The sequence below is a fragment of the Saimiri boliviensis genome, chromosome 18, assembly GCF_048565385.1.
Source record: "Saimiri boliviensis isolate mSaiBol1 chromosome 18, mSaiBol1.pri, whole genome shotgun sequence".
NCBI classification, from domain to species: Eukaryota; Metazoa; Chordata; class Mammalia; order Primates; family Cebidae; genus Saimiri; species Saimiri boliviensis.
Window position 1 is genome coordinate 27,101,023 of NC_133466.1, and position 20,542 is coordinate 27,121,564.

Consider the following 20,542-nt stretch of genomic DNA (forward strand, 5'->3'; position numbering starts at 1 on the left):
TAAGAGATATGCCCAGGTACCATGGCAAACTAAGAGAAAGCTAACAACTGCATATAAGCATAGTGGAGCCTGAGAAAGTGTCACAGAAAAAGTGACTTCTACGTTGATTTTGAAAAAGGAGTTGAAGTTAGACAATAAATGATGATGAAGATCCAAAAATACAAGGAGAAGCAGCATGTGCAAAAACATGAAAATTTAGACAGTCGGTTCATTTAGAGACCCTTAAAAGGAATTTGATATGGCTAGGCATTAAATGTTCAGGGCAGATGGCGACCCTGGGATGGCGAAGGCCTTTTGGGGTTAGATCATAAAAAGTCTTGCAGCTGACCAGGCACAGTGGCTCACACCTGTAATCCCAACACTTTGGGAGGCTGAGGTGGGTAGATCACAAGGTCAGTAAATTGAGAACATCTTGGCCAACATAATGGAGCCCCATCTCTACAAAAATTAGCTGGGTGTGTTGGTGTTCACCTATAATCCCAGCTACTCAGGAGGCTGAGGCTTGAGAATTGCTTGAACCCAGGAGACAGAGTTTGAAGTGAGCAGAGATCACGCCATTACACTCCAGCCTGGGCAACAGAGTGACTGAGACTCCATCTCAGAAAAAGAAAAAAAGGAATAGATTCTTCCCCCCTACACTTCTTCCTTCTCTTCTTCCTTTCTTCCTCTCTGCCCCTCTCATTCTCCCTTGTTTCCCCCGACTCCTGCCCTCCTTCCCTCCCACCTTCCCTCCCTCCTTTCCTTTCCCTTCCTTCCTTCCTTCCTTCCTTCCTTCTTTTCTGTCTTTCTCTCAATCTGTCTTTCTCTCCTTTCCTCTTTTGCTCTTTCCATTCAGGCTGCTGTAACAAAACACCTTAGACTCAGGAATTTATAGACAACAGAAATTTGTTGCTCATGGTTCTGGAGACTACGAGCTCCAAAATCAAGGTGCCAGCAGAGTCGGTGTCAGGTGAGGGCTTGTTTCTTATAGATGGCACTTTCTCCGTGTCCTAACTTGGCAAAAGGGCCAAACAGGATCCCTGAAGACTTTTTTTTAAAGTGCTAATCCCATTTCAGAGGTGACCTAATCACCTCGTAAAGTCCCCATTCCTTAATACTATCATATTGGATATTAGGTCCCAAAACAAATTTCGGGGAACGCTAACATTCAGACCATAGCATGCACTTTCTTTCTTTCCTCCCTCCCTGTTCCCTTCCTTTCTTTTGCTTTTTGATAATAGGAAGAGGAATCTACAGATTAGTTAAGCTAAGAATGTATTCCTACCATTGTCTAAAATTATAGATAAATAAATTTAATTATCTAAACAGTTTTTATAACCATTTTATAGCCACAGTTATTCTAAATATTCAGAGACACAAAGTATTACATATTTAATATATTATTTCCTTGCCATACATTTTGCCCTCTACTTGATCCACATTTTGTAGGTTTATTTGTAAGGCAAATTTAAGGAACTAAGAATGTTTGTCAGTTTTCCACTGAATAGTTCTGTAGAAACTTTTAGTCTGAACTGCCTTTCTTAATTCTATGTTACGATAACATATTACTGTCTTTGAAGTGTCTATGCAATTTGAACATTGATTCAATGGTAGCCATGCAACTACATTTACATACAAACATGTTAGATACAGTCAGTAATCTAGGCTGTAAAACAAAAGTCTTTCTTTAGAGCTTTCACTTATAATATGACAACTTTTAAAAACAGTAGATATTTGGCCTAGTTTTAAAAGCTTGGCAAAAACTAGATGTTGAGATGCATGATCAGCCTTTTATCTAGCAATCTATTATTTCCTGTGTCACTACACAGAATTCTGGGTCAGGGCTAGCACAGCTGTGAAAAAGACAACGTTAAACTCACATAAATCTTACCTGTATATCGGACAGAATAATTAATGGCATTTTTGTTCCTAAATGATCTTCTCTCATATTCTTTACAAAACAATAGAGTTTTCCATGTGCCACACAATATTCACCCAACTTGCATATAGTAAGGTAGAGAGTTTTCAGCATGTATGAGTGGAGAATTATTTTTGTGAAAACATGGGCAGAGAATCACAACTCCTAAAGTCCAAGCCAGACAGTGGTACACAGAAACGTTCTTTACAGGAGAATGAATCAGGCTTGTCATCTGAATAGGAGTACCGGGATGATCACAACCATCACACATTCTCAAACTGTCCTCTAGTTTGTTCCTGAATGGAAATTATTTTAATGGGAAATTCTAAAAAGCATTAAATTATCCGGTTGTTCCCTTGATTTAAAAAGTAATACATACTGTTTCAAAAAAAATTGAAAATACAGCAATTAGAAAGTAAAACATTAAATCTACAATTCCATCATTTAGAAGTAGAAAAATGTAAACATATCCTTAAACACAAACATATAGACAAAGAATACTACATATAGAGCTGTACAAACTATAAAATAAAAAATGCACATTTATCTATTTTAATAATCTCAGTTAAAATATACATAGAGGGAAACACTGAAGAAGCATACACACACAAACTGATTTGTGGTGCGCCCAGATTACTGCTGTGAAATCTGGTGGGTTGGCAGAAATGATTTTTTCTTTTTACTTTATTTTCTAAAAGAGTGAATATTACTATTTTCTGTTAAAGAAGGACCATTGAAAGTAAATTTTCTAGCAACAAAATTTACTCCAAAAATGAATACGTATTGTGAAATGGATTCAAAGCTTGTTAGTAGATATGGAGATAGTGGTTCTTGAATTTATTTTATTTTATTAAGTTTTAGGATACATGTGCTGAATGTGCAGGTTTGTTACATAGGTATACGTGTGCCATGGTGGTTTGCTGCACCTATCAACCCATCATCTAGGTTTTAAGCCCCACATGCATTAGGTATTTGTCCTAATGCTCTCCCTCCCCTTGCTCTCCTCCCCAATGACAGGGCCCTATGTGTGATGTTCCCCTCCCTGTGTCCATGCAATCTCATTGTTCAGCTCCCACTTATGAGTGAGAACATGCTTTGTTTGCTTTTCTGTTCCTGTGTTAGTGTCCTGAGAATGAGGGTTTCCAGCTTCATCCATGTTCCCATAAAGGACATGGACTCATTCTTTTTTATGGCTGCATAGTATTCCATCATTCTTGATTTTTTCTAAGGCAACACAATTAATCATTCCTTCATTACTTTATATTTTGCCTTCATTTCAAAAGGATTTGTGGTTTCTCAAAATAATATATAGATTTGTTTTGAAACAAGCGTGAAAAATGAGGAGCTAAATTATAAATGAGTGCATATAATATGAAAAAATAATAACTAAATTCAGAAAAGTTATGACCAATTTATAGTTTGGTGCTTAGTTCTAAGCTTCCTGTTAACTACCTTTGATGGAAAAGAAACAATGAGCTATTGTACATCTTTCATAGACTAATAGAAGTTGATATGATCAAGATATTTTGTAGTCTTAAATCCTGAGAACAATTTTTTATGTTGATACTATCTTTTCCAGAGTTTTCTCTATTTATTTATGTATTTTCAAATTTTCAGAAAGTTTCTTTATAGAACCAGCCTTTCCTGCGTGCTGTTATGTATGAGACATTATACTAGAGCTTTACATTGGTATTCTGATTTTATCCTCCCAATAGGTCATTGCTATAGGTATTACTATTATTCTCATTTAAAGCTGAGGAAATGGACACTTGGAGACTTTAAGAACTTGCTGAATGTCACCCCTAGAGCAAAAGGGCAAAGTTGGTTTAGAATCTATGGCTTTTGAACTCTAAATCCTGTATTGCCTACCCTTTTCACTGGGTTTCTATAGTGAACTTTAGTAAAACTATAAAGTTAGGTGTAATATCTATGTGGAGTTATTAGCTGTTTCTCTGGGGAACTAGAATATAGAATAATAACACGCAGATAAAGGATCAGTGAAGATAAGGTAGACATGGGTCCTCAAATTTTAGTATTAGTACTACCTGGAGAGTCATTAAAACACAGCTTTTGGACACAACCCACAGAGTTTTTGTTTCAATGAGTCTGGGATGGTGCCCAGGAATTTGCATTTACAGCAAGTTGTCAGGCGATGCCTATGCTGCTGGGTCAGTGGTTTCATAAACTTGAAGTTACATTGGAATCACCTGGAGGATATTTTAAAATTCTTGGGCCTCATCTCTATTAATTAATCTTGGATGGGTCCAGGCATCCATAGGTTTTAGGAGTTCCCCAGGTGATTCTAATGTGCAGTGAGATTGCATGCCATCGTTTTACACTTTCCCTATTTCATATCACTTGCTTTGGTTGGACTTGAGACAGGACATTGAAAAAAGACAACTTAACATTAGATCCTTGACCAGTTCCTAAAAGGAAGATATTACACTATGACTGAAAGGAGATGGTGGGCAAGTGGTGCCAGGGTCCTTGATATGGTTTGGCTCTGTGTCCCCACCTAAACCTCACCTTGAATTTTAACAATCCCCACATGTCATGTGAGAAACCCAGTGCGAAGTAATTGAATCATGGGGGTGGGTCTTTCCCATGCCGTCCTCGTGAAAGTCAGTACATCTCACAAGATCTGATGGTTTCATAAGGGGGAGTTCCCCTGCACACGCTCTCTTGCCTGCTGCCATATAAGATGCTCCTTTGCTTTTCCTTTCTCTTCTGCCGTGATTGATCGTGAGGCCTCCCAAGTCATGTGGAACTGTGAATCCATTAAAACTCTTACCTTTGTAAATTACCCAGTCTCAGGTATTTCTTATAGCAGCATGAGAAGGGACAAATACAATCTACTACTGCAAGTTTAACGTTCTTTCTCCTATACTTTGAAGGGCCTGAGAATCCATAAAATTAGTTCAAAATATGCCTTCCCAACACGAAAACGAGGTAATTCCATTAAAAATTTGTAATTACCCCCCTTGTTATCTGTTTTTTCTCAAGTTGATGTTTTTGACTTTGGCTTCAAGAGGCCATGTTGATCTGTTTGTTCTGACAGAATAATTTGACAAGCTTCTCACCTTCAGAGACTCCTCCTTAATATAATCCAAGTGCTGTTTGCTATAGCAACATGCAATTTTCACACAACCTGCTTTTTAATACGTTTTACTGAAATAACCCTGATCTGTCTTGCATAAGTGAAATGCAGAATGCATGTCATCCTCTAAGGGCTATCGTCAGCCCTTGTGAAGTAGGGCTGCCCCAAAGCCATGAGTTTCTTTGGGGCTACACCATCATTGTCTTGTATGTATGTGGGTGTGTGGGTAGGGGTGGGGATTAGCCAACTACATCAACATTTTTGATTGTTGCATTTTTCTTATTATATCACAAAAGTGGGTGTTTCCAAAGGGCAAAATAAAATGCAAAATCCTATAAAATGCTTTAACTCTTGGTATGAAACTCTTCTTATAATGTTCAAGTCTATTGTTTGACGTTTATACCTATGAATTTTAATCACGTATTCAAGGATCTACTTTGCTCAAAAAGGTAAATCAGTATAGTAGGCAACTTTGCTACAAATAGTTATGAAAGTAATTACTCACCTGAAATATGTAATCTTATTTTTATGTTTGGAGTTTCTGTGACCTAAATTCACTGCTTTGCCACCAGAGGCTTATTTAGCAGCATACACGAACATGACTTGCAGGGAAATGTCAGGCTGTATTATTGATACATATACTGCAGGAGAGAATGAAATCATGAGTATAGTGCATAGGTATTCAAGGGAAGCATTGGTTAGTACCCATGGGAATGTCAGGACAGGCACTGTGACAGAGGTAACAATTGAGACGGTTGTTAAAATATCGTGTTGACCAGTGAGCAAGGAGAAGGGCATTCTAGAGATGCATAGAGCAGAGAGCAGAGCAATACATCACATAAGACCAAAGGCTTTCCCTATGGTGTATGCAAGAAGGTGAGGCAGGGTGCCACAAGAGATAGGGTAAGATAATGTGACATAAATAAAATTTGTAAGCTATGTGTTGGAGAGACTGTCAGAGCCTCACCGTATCCCTGTACCTTTCCCGGTTCACTGTGCTCCAGGGCCAACTTCAAGCTCTGCCTGTGGGCTTTGTTGGATCTCTAGAAGGTTCTCTGGCCATTCCTGGCAGTCCAAAAGTGCTGAGGGAAGTGATGCCACCCATCCCCAGAAGCAGACTGACAAGAGTTGTTGTATATGTATCTCAGAACCTTCCCCCTTCAGTGGGATAACTAGGAGACATGAGTTCTGTAGCAATTCCCCAGCATATTCTAGCAGGATTAAGCTCTAGTCTTTCCTGCCTTCCTGTCTCTGTATCAGTTCCCCATTCCTTTACTGGTATTCTTTGTGCTCCCAAATAAACTATCAGCATGCAAACCCTTATTCAGGGTTACTACTGGGGAAATTTGTGCTAAGGGAATACGATAAGGAGTTCCAGGAAGGAGTTTAAAGGTTTTAGGTGAAAGTAGTTTTATCATATTTTGAGAGATCATGCTGACAGTGAGGGAACAGATAAAGTGGATGTGAAAGAGAATAGAGGCAACAAGACCAGTGAGGAGAAGACTGCCAGAGTAAAGGGAGGATTTCAAAGACTGGTTTCAAAGATGGGGGCTCGAGGAGTGGAGATAGACAGCAGTGGTGGCCTTGGATTGTTAAGCAGTAGACTGAGAGGCAGCGGAATTGAGGCCTTAGGGAAAACTCGGAATGAATGGTCAAAAAGACTGCAGAAGACTAAGAGAAGGGTTTATTCCAGGTGTCCCCAAACTGCAGCCCCCTGAGGCCATTTATCCGGCCCACCCGCCGCACTTCAGGAAGGGGCACCTCTTTCATTGGTGGTCAGTGAGAGGAGCACAGTATGTGGCGGCCCTCCAATGGTCTGAGGGACAGTGAACTGGCCCCCTGTGTAAAAAGTTTGGGGACGCCTGGTTTATCCATTCAAGGGAGGAGGTAGCTCGAGGAGTAAAGAAGCTGTCTCTCAGCTGTGCTACCAGCTCCAGGTAGATGATGTCTGCAATGAGTGTATTAGATTGGAAAAATCTGAATTGTTAATAACCTTCAGCAAATCACGTTCCATAGAATGATGGGACATAATTCTAATTATGGTAGATTGAACAATAAATGTTGTGACCAAGTGATTATAAATTAGTCTTTGCAAGAACATGGCTTTCTGGGGAAGGAGAAAGAGAATGATAGGGGAGGAAGGCTTAAGGTCAGAGATGGTGTTTTTTAAAGACAGGAATGGTTTGAGCTGATGTAGATGGCAGTGATAGAACAGGTAGAGTCGAAGACGCTGAAAATTCATCAGCTGATAGTACAAGGTCATTATTCTGAAAGAGACAGTGGGAGGGAATGAGATCATGAGCACAGCAAGTAGTTTAACCTCACATTGTCAAGTGTTGTTGACACACCAGACCCATGAAGGGAGAAGGAAGTCAAGCTGATTTAACAGGGATGTGATATTTGTAATCTCTTACTATTATGTTTTACAGGCATTCCTGTAAACTTATATTCATGGAGATAGTCAGAGTGCTTGTTGCAGATGCAATGCTAGATCTTCAGCCATGTGTTACAGAAACAGAAGGTGACAAATATAACCAAAGATTGAGAGCGGAAAAAGAAGAAAGCCAATTTGGGAAATGGGAATGTAAATTTTATAATGCTACTGATTTTCAAACATTTTCAGAAACAATGGAAAGAGGAATGCAAAGAAAATGAGTTTATTTTCCAAAACACTTTTCTTTTGTTTTGTTTTGCAGTTTCCCTTTGTTAACGTGATATAAATGATGGGAGTTCCTACTTTGAGAAAATAAAGACTGCGCTGTGTGTGGATTGCTCTTCATGGCTCAGCAGTAAACAACTCAATGAATACTCTAGGTTTTAATGAATTAGGTTTTACTTGTACACATCTACTTAGTAACTTCTCTACTTAAGATGTGTACACTAATCACTACCATCCAGGCTTCCCGGCAAATTAAAACAGTCACACCGAAAACAAACAAAAACCACCCAGAACTCTCAAATTTAATCCTAAATATAGTTCTGCCTGGCCTCTGTGTGCAATGTACAGGCTTAGCAAGTTTCAGGTTTTCAGGTCTTCTTTTTGGTATCCAATTTCCTGAAGTTGAAGAGACAGCTGTCTGGGGGCCTGACAGCTAAGATGATGATCATGCAGGTATCAAGGAAATGGTTTCCTTACAGCAACAGCTCCATTAAGACCTGAGCATTTCCTCATTCTTGCCTGACTGTAGAGCATTACAAGTTTCCATTTGTGCTAAATTCAGATAGATTCTTTCTTACTGGTGGAGGCCATTAGGGTTAACTTCTTTTAGCCTGCTTTATGCAAGGCAAAATTTAATCAAAGTAATCTCCAGATTCCAGTAATTTGACATTTCAGCTGTGTGTCCTAAGGAAAAACAGTGCATGCAGATATTTGCAAGTGAAACCAAAGGAAAAAAATACTAAATCTTTATGGTTTCTTTTCTCTTAGCATTCATAGAAATTTTGTTTTTATTTCTGGGCAATAACACTTTCTATCTTAGCCACTTTTCCTCGTCAGTCAGAGAGAAGTAAAGTGTTTTGTCTTCTCTGGCAGTTGGGGTTTCTAATAAGAGTCTGCTTATCTGTATATTAAAATAGAAAGCACTGTTGGCTGGTGACTGACTTCCTTCACCTACTGTCTGCTTGGCTAAAGTTTAAGCTTCATTAAATTGGTTGAATCTTTATGGTCCAGTGAAATAGAAGATGAAGCAATTAACTATTTAATTTAAATGATATTAACAGTCTGAGTAATTCTAATATTGATCACTTTCACACCCTGAATTATTGATGAAGAAAAATCCATAAAGTGGAATATTGGTTATGATCCAGTGCCAAGCGGGCCCATTTAGGACATGAAGTGGACAGTTCAGTGTTGGCAAACAGCTAAACAAGCACTCTTCAATCATTGGCAACTTGCAGTAGTAACTTGATGTCATTTGATTTTATTTCATCTTCCTATTTCACTTTTTATGTTCTATATGGCATTTTTGCCTTTTAATAAGTGGCTTTACACATAGTGAAGTAACTACATGTCACGTTGTTTGTAGATTTTTTTTTTTTTTTTTTTTGAGATACAAAAACATTCTCTAATTTGCCTGTAAGGCAGTTTTGGGAGCTGTTGCCTTCAGAATAGAGGACTGTAAGGAATCCTAGAGAGCAAGTCCTAAACTGTATCTTGGAGGTAAAGAGACTGGCTGGGCAGGGTGGCTCATGCCTGTAATCCCAGCACTTTGGGAGACAGGCAGATCAGGAGGTCAAGAGATCGAGACCTCCTGGGCAGCATAGTTAAACCCTGTCTCTACTAAAACTACAAAAATTAGCACATGCCTGTAGTCCCAGCTATTCAGGAGGCTTAGTCAGGGGAATTGCTTGAACGTGGAGGCAGAGGTTGCAGTGAGCTGAGATTGTACCACTGTACTCCAGCCTGGTCACAGTGTAAGACTCCATCTAAAACAACAGCAACAACCAAAAAAACTTAGGCCAAGAGAGATGAACTACCTGAAGTCAAACCACTGGTTGGTTGTAGTCATAGGCTGACAGCAAAATGACTGCAATTGTTCTTGCTGACTGTGTCTCCATCAATTGCAATGTGACTTTGAGTCTGACCAGATTCCTTGATTCTGACCTTGCCCTGTGACTTCCTTTGACTGATTGATAGAATTTGGAGAAAATAAGGATGCCAGCTCGGCAGCATAATTATAACTAATGCATAATTTATTTAATTTACCCTTTCTTAAGCTCTCAGAATATTTTATAAAACTAGCAGTTCTCATAGAGATTTTTCTTTTCTCAATTTCAGCTTCCAGCTATTTGGCAAATTTTCAAATATTTGTTTCCTTTTCTTGTCTATTGTATAATTACTTTGCATCTTCTATCTCATAAATTCTCCTAAAATGTTCTTTCTTCTGCTTTTTGTTTTAGGGTTTTTAGGAACATCTTTGGCTGAGGTGGAATTTCAGACTATGTTATTGGGCACTACTTGGTGGCACAAAGTTTTAATCCACTTAACAGCTTCCAGCACATTTACTTTTTTGGCAGCAGGTGATGCTGTCAGCTATGTCCACACCAGCAGGCAAATTACAATAAGCAAGCAACTCTTGGAATGAATGAAAAAATATCCTTAACAAAGAGGGAGGTCAACTTGTTTTTGATAAATTTCAGTTCGTTGTCACCTGAAGCTATGCACGTTAGCATAAGGCATTGTCGTATTTGCAGCCCAAATAGAATCATATTATCTGACACCCTCTTTTTTATCTTGGATGATTTGCTCATTCTTATATGAAAGGCAGTAAAATGCAATAAAAGGAGCACTGAACTTTACCATAAGAAGCCTGAATTTGATTTCTAGATTATCCACCCATTCATTAACTGTGCCACTTTGGGCAAGTCACTCAGTTTTCTCAACCTCAGTTTCTTTATTAGTTATTTTAGAGAATAAGGTAAAACATTGTAAAGCATTTTGTAAGCTGCAAACTCCAGCATTTTCTTCTCTTCTGAGCTTCATTCATTTTCAATTCCCTGTTAAACATTCATGGCTGGATGTCCCCTGTCCAAAGTGCATTTCAATATCCACTACTCAAGATTTCATTTTTTTTTCCTGAATTCTCTAAGTCTATTAAATTGTACTAAGAATTTATCAGTTACCCAGATTGCAAATGTTCAAATATGGCTTTGTTGCCTCTCTCTCATTTATCCTTTATAAGTTATTCATTTATTTATTTATTTTTGCATCCAGCAAATGCCTATCAATCATCTGCCTTTTCTGTTGCTGCACATCCTCCCTCTTTCAATCCAGTCTCTGCATTTCAAACCAGGCTCTGCTCCCTCTTATCTCCTGTTTCACTCTCTGCTCCTCTGGCTTTGGCATGTATCTTACACTTCTCAGCCTAGATCTTGACCTCACTGTATCACCTCTTGCTTAGTCTGCTTTTCTGGCCCTACTGCCTCTTGTCTCTGATGAGAAGCACTCCTTTGTTCCTAGACAGTGCCTTGTAGGACCTCGTCCTCCCCATCCCAATGGTCAGCTGTGCCTTCTGAGACAATTTATTAGCATCCCTATTTCCATGATGGAAGAAAAGGCTCAGATGCTACAAGTGACAGTGAGCATGTTATCTAATTTTAATAAACATCATTTTCTTACTTTAAAAATGAGACTAATATACACCACAGGGCTATTGTGAAATGAGAGAACACATGACTGGCACAGAGAAGGCATTCACAACCTAAGTGTTGTTCCCAACCACCTAGGTTGCATAATCCTAAACTCAGTATTCCGCATCTGACCATTCAAAATAGAAGAAGCTTAGAATCTAAGTGGGGAGATGAGAATAAAATGTTTAATAAATTTGTGTGTAGACATAGACTAGATAATGCAGTGCAGGCAGATGAACACAAAGGGAAAAAAATTGAGTAGAAAAAGTTAAGAAAGACAGGCAGATATGATTTATAAAGAAACTATTAAGTGCGAAATGGTGAAAATAAAGCAGGAGAATATTTTAGGCAAGAGAAATTAGGACAATTTTGAGAGCAAAACAAAGTGTGATGTTGTGTTATAAGCCTGGTATAATGGAGAGAGTGGGTTTGAGGTTAAAGATTCTATTTAGAGAGGTAAAGTGATGCCAATCGTTGCAGGCTTTCATTTATGTGCTAGTAATAGAGAAATATATGTTGGCCAATGTCTTCAATATTATCAAAATTTTACTTCCAATAAAAGCAATGCAGTTTGTTTTGCCATTTTAAAGAGGCAATTAGAAATACAATGAATTTGCAAATCTGTTGATGTTATATTAAACAAGTGGTCTCTAAACCCAGTTTCAAAATGCATTATTTTAAATGTGGAATATAATTTGTGAAGAAAAAAATGTGTCTGCATTTAGGCCATCCTCCTTTCATGGAGGTTTCCTGTGGTTTATTTATGTATACTAGTTGCCTTCCCTTTCTGTGTGAATTGGGATAGAAAATCATAAATGGAAGAGTCTTTGGGATTGTCTAGTTCAAGCACTACACATTTTACAAATGAGGAAACAAAGAGAGAAGTTAAATTGTCTTTCATGAGGTCATGTGTAGTCAGTGGCTCAATAAAACTCAAACTTTCTCATACACTTTTAATCTAATGCTTTCAAAATATATACTTAAGAATTTAAGATAGCCAAGGTATTACCAAGGAAATAAATCAGAGCTGTAACGTATAGGAGGACTTACTCTAAAGCTATAGTAATTAAGAAGGTATCATATTTGCACAAAGATAGAGCAGTGAAATTATGGCTATTCCAAAAATTTATCCACACTAAAATAATGCCTTGATATGCTAAGAGTGTTCTATTACATTTCTGTAGGAATCAATGATCTTCTTAATAAATTGTACTGGGTTAATTGGATATCAGTGAAAAACAAAAAAGAACCTCAACCCCTACCTCATATTAAACACAGAAGTGAATCCGAGATGCATCATAAACCTAAAGTATAAAAGCTAAATCAATAAAGCTCCTAAAATAAAACATGGAGAATATCATGAAATGACTTCAAAATGAATAAAGATTTTTTAATAAAAAAAGGCAAAAAATAAAAAATGATCAATAAATTGGATTACACTGAAGTTAAGAACTTTTGTTTATAAAATGATAAAATTAAGAGGATGAGAAGCCAGAGGATGGGAAAAGATTTTTGTAACATGTGTGTTTGTCAAATTACTCATCAACAGAATAAGGAACTCCTACAAATAAAAAAGCAGTTAACTTAATTAGAAATGTGTGGTCAATTTAAACACACATTTCACAGTGTCAGAATGGCTAAGAATTATATGAAAAGGACCTCAATATTGGTAAAGCCCCAGTTAAGACAGACATATCAGAACAACAAATTAAAGATGAACAATACCAAGGTTTGATGGTGATATGAAGCAGCTGGAATTCTCCTTCATTGTTGAAGGGATACAACCACTCTAGAAAATGATTTCCTAGTATGTACAAAAGTTAAACATACACCTAACTCATGTGATAGATTATGTTTATTGATTTGTATATGCTGAACCAGCCTTGCATTCCAGGGATGAAGCTGACTTGATCGTGATGGATAGCCTTTTTACTTTGCTTTTGGATTCAATTTGCCAGTATTTTATTGAGGATTTTCATTGATATTCTTAAGAGATATTGGCCTGAAATTTTCTTTTTTGTTGTGTCTCTGCCAGGTTTTGGTATCAGGATGATGCTGGCCTCACAAAATGAGTTAGAAGAAAATACCTAGGAACACAACTTACGAGGTATGTAAAGGACCTCTTCAAGGAGAACTACAAAGAAATAAGAGGACACAAACAAATGGTAAAACATTCCATGCTAATGGATAGGAACAATCAATATCGTGAAAATGGTCATACTGTCCAAAGTAATGTATAGATTCAATGCTATGCCCATCAGGCTACCATTGACTTTCTTCACAGAATTAGAAAAAACTACTTTCAATTTCATATAGAACCAAAAAGGAGCTTGTATAGCCAAAACAACCTTAATCAAAAAGAACAAAGCTGGAGGCATCACACTGTCTGACTTCAAACTATACTACAAGGCTACAGTAACCAAAATAGAACGGTACTGGTACCAAAACAGATATATAGACAAATGAAACCAGACAGAGGCCTCAGAAAGCACATCACACATCTGCATCCATCTGACAACAAAATTGACAAAAATAAGCAATGGGGAAATGATTCCCTATTTAATAAATGGTATTGGGAAAACTGGCTAGCTATATGCAGAAAACTAAAACTGGAGCCCTTCCTTACACCTTACACAAAAATTAACTCAAGCTAGATTAAAGATTTAAATATAAGACCTAAAACCATAAAAACCCTACAAGAAAACCTAGTCCTAGGCAATACCATTCAGAACATAGGCATAGGCAAAGACTTCATGACTAAAACACCAAAAGCAATGGAAGTAAAAGGCAAAATTGACAAATGGGATCTCATTAAATTAAAGACCTTCTGCACAGCAAAAGAAATTATCATCAGAGTGAACAGGTAACCTACAGAATGGGAGAAATTTTTTGCCATCTATTTATCTGACAAAAGGCTAATATACAGAATGTAAAAGGGAGTTAAACAAATTTACAAGAAAAAAACAACCCCATCAAAAAGTGGACAAACAAGAGGAACAGACACTTTTCAAAAGAAGACATTTATGTGGCCAACAAACATGAAAAAAAGTTCATCATTACTGGTCATTAGAGAAATGCAAATCAAAACTTCAGTGAGATAGCATCTCATGCCAGTTAGAATGGTGATCATAAAAAGTCAAGAAACAACAAATGCTGGACAGGATGTGGAGAAATAGGAATGCTTTTATACACTGTTGGGAGTGTAAATTAGTTCAAGCATTGTGGAAGACAGTGTGATGATTTCTCAAAAATCTAGAACTAGAAATACCATTTGACCCAGCAATCCCATTACCGGGTATATACCCAAAGGAATATAAATCACTCTGCTACAAAGACACAGGCACATATATGTTTATTGCAGCACTGTTCACAATAGCAAAGACTTGGACCCCACCCAAATGCCCATCAATGTTAGACTGAATAAAGAAAATGTTGCACATATACACAATGGAATACTATGCAGTCATAGAAAACAATAAGTTTATGTCCTTTGCAGGGACATGGATGAAACTGGAAACCATCATTCTCAGCAAACTAACAAAGAGCATGTTTTCACTCATAAGTGGGAGTTTAACAATGAGAACATATGGGCACAGGGAGGGGAACATCACTGGGGGTGGGGGCCTGTCGTGGGGTCGGGGTGAAGGGGACTCATAGCATTAGGAGAAATACGTAATGTAGATGATGAGTGATGGGTGTATCAAACCACCATAGCATATGTACACCTATGTAACAAACCACATTCTGCACATGTATCCAAAAACTTAAAGTATAATAAAACAAACAAAAAAGGTATTCCTTGTCAAATTCTACTTTGGTTGCAAGAAATACTGAAAGCCATCACCAAATAAAGCTTGAAATTTCAGCATTTCTAAAGCAGTGTATTTCTGTAAACCTTTATCTAACAAATACATTTCTAACTTTCATTCAAAATCAGTCTCTGAAAAGATAAGACACTTATTGTCTGTCACAAAAATGTGCCTGTTGTTAGCTTTTTTCTCTCTCCCTTTCATTCACTGTCTCTCTCTCTCTTCCTTTGATAGTAGATGTTTAAAATTGAGGATAAAATATTACTTAGCTTTACTAAATAGTAGATAAGATTCTAATCCTTTCTGTCAGTTATTTCCAAAATGATAAATATTTTTGTGTTTAGTTAATTATACTTCTGATTGTGTTAATTATGCTTCTATGAAATTCATAACTTTATCCTTCAGGAAATTTTGGCACTAGGGACAATAAATGATTTCTTATTAAACTAAGACTCATTCGTTCACAATAAAAAGGACAATATGATTTATCTTTTTTCAATCTAACTTTAGGAAGTACTATCTGGGGATATGGTGAGGTCTCAGGTCTGTGCTATAATTTTATGCAGCAATCTGTAAGATTTGAATATAAAGATTTCATTGACCTCTAGCTTGAAAAGTGTTCCCTGTTTCCTATTCTAATGTTGCCATTACCTGATCTTACATTTCCATCACAAATACCATTGAGCTAGAGGGCCTTCTGATGTCTTCCAGACCAGAGCTTCACAACCTGTGTGTGGTTATATACTGATATGCTATGAATGGCTGTGGATGTTTTAATATGTCAACTCCTTGGAACCTGGGGATTACTGGTGGGTCCTTTAGGTGCCTTCCATTTGTTTTTTGTGCTGTTATGTGAAAAATGCTGAGAAAAAGTAATTATATCTGTTTCATTTTATAGATGAAGAAGATGAAACCCTTTGAGTTTGAAAGCTTTGCAACAGAATTCCTTTGATGTAGTGCTGGGTATAGAATCCAGATTTTTGTAGCTTTTACTCTGCTACACTTTGGCTGTGACACACTTCTTTCCTTCCCTTTGAATCAGACAGTGGAATTTAATGTCTGCTCTTGGTATGTACTTTAATTGAAATATAACCACACTAATGTATCATAACAGTGTTAAATTTTTCCTAAAATTTGCTTTATGTACATTGATATCAATTTTTATTAAAGGTTTCAATATAGATTTATCTTTTTTATATAAAAGTAGAAATTTACATTTAGAGAAGTTAAGTGACTTGTCAAAGATTTCATAGTAAGTTGTTGAATTCACACACAGGTCTTCTTGGTCCAAAGCTTGTGGGCTTGCACTATGTCATGACAACTACTTGTTGATATGAAAAGTAATGGCCATCTTCCAAGGTACAGGAATTCTTACAAGGTATTGGAAATAGATACGAAGTAGTTGATTTTCAGTATATGAGAAGACAAGATTGTTAGTAAATGCAATGGGGCATTGTTGTAGCTACCAGAACTCTTTTCTGAATAAGCAATGGCGTTTGAGGAATGGCTATCCAGGAGTAATGTTGAACAAGTCAGCGAACTTTTGCAGAAATAATATTCGGATATTTTATTGTTTGTATAGCCTCTACCAGGTACAGAAGTCAGACAAATTTCAAGTTGCAGAATAACTACAGGGAAATAAATGTTTGCAAAGATTTTTAAAGTTGGCTACTGCAGTATTATCTCTACTAATAGCTACCACCTCCCAAATGACAGTAGTGCACATTAAGAAAGGATTATCAGAAATTATCACTTATTCAGTATTAACCAAAGGTCTTGTCTTATTCTTTATTATTCTAGACTCATTTTTCCACCAATAGATGGTTCAATGAAAGAAGCTCTCTAAAACATATATTAGGCTGTATATATGAGAAATAAGTGATATTCTTAAGACACTGAAGTGGGAATCAGAGCAAACAAAGAACCGCAAAATACTATAACACATAGATTTGACCTTTCAGATTCTATTAAAATATTTTAGACTTTTTTGATTAGATGGCTGACTCTAGATATCAATAAGAAAACTTACAAAATGAGGCTGAGACATCCTGTTGTGCTAGAATTCAAGAAACTCAAAGAACAGTAAGTTGGTTCAAAGAGGCATAGGAACACACTAACTGAAAGTCTATCAATGGCCAAATAAAGGACAAAATTGAGTTTTGTGAAAAATGTAGATGTTAACTTTTGAATTAAAGCATGTTCAATTTGAATTAAATTGAAGCACATTATACATAGAAAAGTCTATAAGCTCATAGCGTCATGACATGGAGACAGAGAGATGGAGAGAAAGAAAAAGGACAAGGAAAAGGAGGATGAAGAGAAAAAAATAATAAGCAATTTATTGGTTGCAATTGAAAAAAAATGACCAGAGCACTGATACGGTTTGGCTCTGTGTCCCTACCCAAATCTCACCTCAAATTGTAATTCTCACATGTCCAGGAAGGGATCTTCTGGGAAGTGATTATATCAGGGGGGCAGTTTCCCCCATTCTGTTCTTGTGATAGTGAATGAGCTCTCCAATATCTTGTGGTTTAAAAGTGGCACTTACACCTTTGCTCTTGCTCTCTCCTGCTGTCTTGTGAAGAAGGTGCTTGCTTCTCCATAGCCTTCCACCATGACTGTCAGTTCCCTGAGGCCTCCCCAGCCATGTGAAACTGTGAGTAAATTAAGCCTCTTTTGTCTTCATAAATTACCCAGTCTCAGGTATTTCTTATGGCAATGTGAAAATGAATTTATACAAGCACCAACTTTTTTGAAAATTGTCACGTTATTCTTTTTCCTCTATAAACTGTATTTTAGTTTAACTGTGTCACTAGTTGATTAGAAAAATTTCTACTTTACCAAATTCTCCAGGTAATTGATGTGAGATCACTTCTGTAATTAAAAGAAACATTCTGTTGTGGCTCCTAATGAAGCAATTTAAGTTAAGGTAATTAATAGTTGAAATGATCTTAATATTAACAAATAGGGGAAATACTGAGTGCTTCCTGATACGATGCCAAGTACAGTACCCAATACCTATAAAAAGTTTTTGCACCTTTTAAGGTTGATTCAGAATCTAATCAACTTCCATTTAGGAAAGAGCTAATTTCCATTTATAGCGTATTCCAGAGATAAAAGAATAAGTTAAACGATATACAAAGAAGCAACATTCAAGAGATTGGAGAAATAGACCCTACCTTTCTGTGAGGGGAATGACAAAGGAAGGTATTTGAAGTAATCAGGAAACAATTTTTAGATTTGTGAATGACATTCTGAGTGTCTAGAAAAAGTCAACAAATTTTAGAGCTAAATGAAATATGTAGGAGTGAAATAACATGATACTGAGACTTGCTTTAAAATACTTTAGCGGAAAAGAAAAAGGAAATAAAAGGACAGATGAAGCAAACTTTTGCAATATCTTGATAATTGTTGAATATAGGTGAGGGGCATATAAAAGAATGACTATAGTCTACTTTGGAGTATGTGTGAAAATTTTTATAATCTTTTTTTAAAATCAGGATTTGTAACAATATTATAGCTCCTAAAATAAAAGACTATAAAGAAGAAACTCAAAGTCCTAGTATCATCTAGTTTTGCTTTTGATTAAGTTTTAATACTGTATCTCAAAAAATTGAGATACACTTCTGTATGCAGAAATGTATACAGAAATCATGAAGCTTACTGTACTGAGGCTCTTGGGAGGCATGATAGAAGGGAGGCCAAACAGGAAGGGCTGGTGCATATGATGTCTGTTTCTGGTGTTTGAAAGCAACTGTGTGACAAATTAATGCTATGAACTTCTGTAGCCATCTTCAAATCATGAAAGGAGGGCAAGGGAACTATGGACGGTACTCCTGACTGACCTCACTGACCCTCTGCTTCAGTGACAACAATTGTCAATCTATAGACCTATTTTTATATGTGAACAATAACTCATCTTGATTAAACACTCTTAGTTATAAAGTCTATTACCGGCAACTCAAAGCATTCTTAACTGATAACACTCTAAAGCAGAAGGTGCCAGTGTAAATCTTTAGGTGTTACTAATTAAAAACAAGGGACTGTAGATATCCTCCCTTAGAATGCCTTATTTCTAATAAGGTTTTTGGAAATAGATATTATTAAACGAAAAGAAAGTGCAGGACCAGGTGATGAAGAAACATATTTGAAGATCTAAATTTAACTTAATTATTTATTCATCTGTTAATGGACACTTAAGTTGATTCCATTTCTTGGCAACTGGGGATAATGCTGCATTGGACATGGAGGAGCAAATATCTCTCTGCCAAACAGACTTTATTTTCTTTGGATATATACCCACTAGGGAGGTTGCTGGAAAATGCATTATTTATACAAAATGAAATACTATTCAGTTTTTAAAATGAAGGAAATTCTGTTGTTTGTTACAACATGGAAGAGTCTGGAGGATATTACGTTAAATAAAATAAACCAGATACAGAGATATAAACACTATATGTTCTCACTAATGCAGAATCTAAAAAAGTTGAATTCATAGAAACAAAGAGTAGAATGGTGATTACAAGGCTCTGGGGGATTTGAGGAGTAATTGGAGAAGATGATGGTCATGGCCAAAAGATGTAAAATTTTAGTTAGACTTGAAGAATGAGTTCAGGAGATTTAGTGTAAAATATGGTGCTTTTAGTGAATAACAATATATTGTACATTGAAAACTGCTAAGATAGTAGATTTTAAGTGTTCTTACCACAAATAAACACATAAGATAATGCATATATTAGCTTAATTTAACCATTTCACATACGTATTTCAAAATACCATGTTGTATACCGTATACACAATTTTTATTTGTTAATTAAAAATAAAAATTTTAAAAATAAATTTAACTTTTAGAACTACTAGTGTATTTTTTAAAATAATGAGATTTCAAGCATGTCTAGAAATAAAACACCTAAATGAATATAAAAAAGTCACCTAGTTTTAGCTGATGTTTTCATATAGCTAGGTTTAACATGCCATTGTAGAGATGAATTTACTGAAGATGCAGAAGCTAAGTACATCCTAAAGTTTACACAGGATGATACTGTTAGTTAAAAAAAAGCATGAAATTTGGAACCAGATATTCCTGGACTAGATTCCAGAATTTAACATTTTCTATTTTTGACCTTGTCAAGTTACTTATTCTTCTGAGCCTCAATTTTCTAATTAAAGGAAAAAAAACACTTTTCAAGGTTTTTTATTTTTTGAAGGAGTAAAACAATGTGCAAAAGTGCTTCATTTCCAATTTACTTCGAAGCATACAGTGATCAAAACAGTGTGATACTGACTTAGAAACAGACATGTAGGCAAATGTAATAGAATGGAGAGCTAGAAACAAACTTTCATTTATGTGGTGAAATGATTGTTAGCAAATCTGTCAAGACTATTCAATGGGGAAGGTACAGTCTTTCAACAAATAGTATTGCAAAAATGGAATATACACATGCAAAACAATAAAGTTGGACACTTAAATTACAGCATATACAAGACCATCCTGGTCAACATGGTGAAACCCCGTCTCTACTAAAAATACAATAATTAGCTGTGCCTGGGGGTGCACACCTGTAGTCCCAGCTCCTTAGGAAGCTGAGGCAGGAGAATCACTTGAACCTG

General features: G+C 36.5%; 1 protein-coding gene across 4 annotated transcripts in view; it reads left to right on the forward strand.

Moving 5' to 3' along the window:
• Positions 1-20,542, forward strand: part of SAMSN1 (SAM domain, SH3 domain and nuclear localization signals 1) — a 330,513-nt gene that overhangs the window by 153,467 nt on the left and 156,504 nt on the right. For all 4 annotated transcript variants that reach the window (XM_074389483.1, XM_074389480.1, XM_074389481.1 and 1 more), the window contains 2 exons: positions 13,159-13,230; positions 15,831-17,588. In XM_074389483.1, coding sequence (XP_074245584.1) covers positions 17,547-17,588 — 42 coding nt within the window. In that variant the 5' untranslated portion in view covers positions 13,159-13,230; positions 15,831-17,546. The remainder of the gene's footprint in view (positions 1-13,158; positions 13,231-15,830; positions 17,589-20,542) is intronic.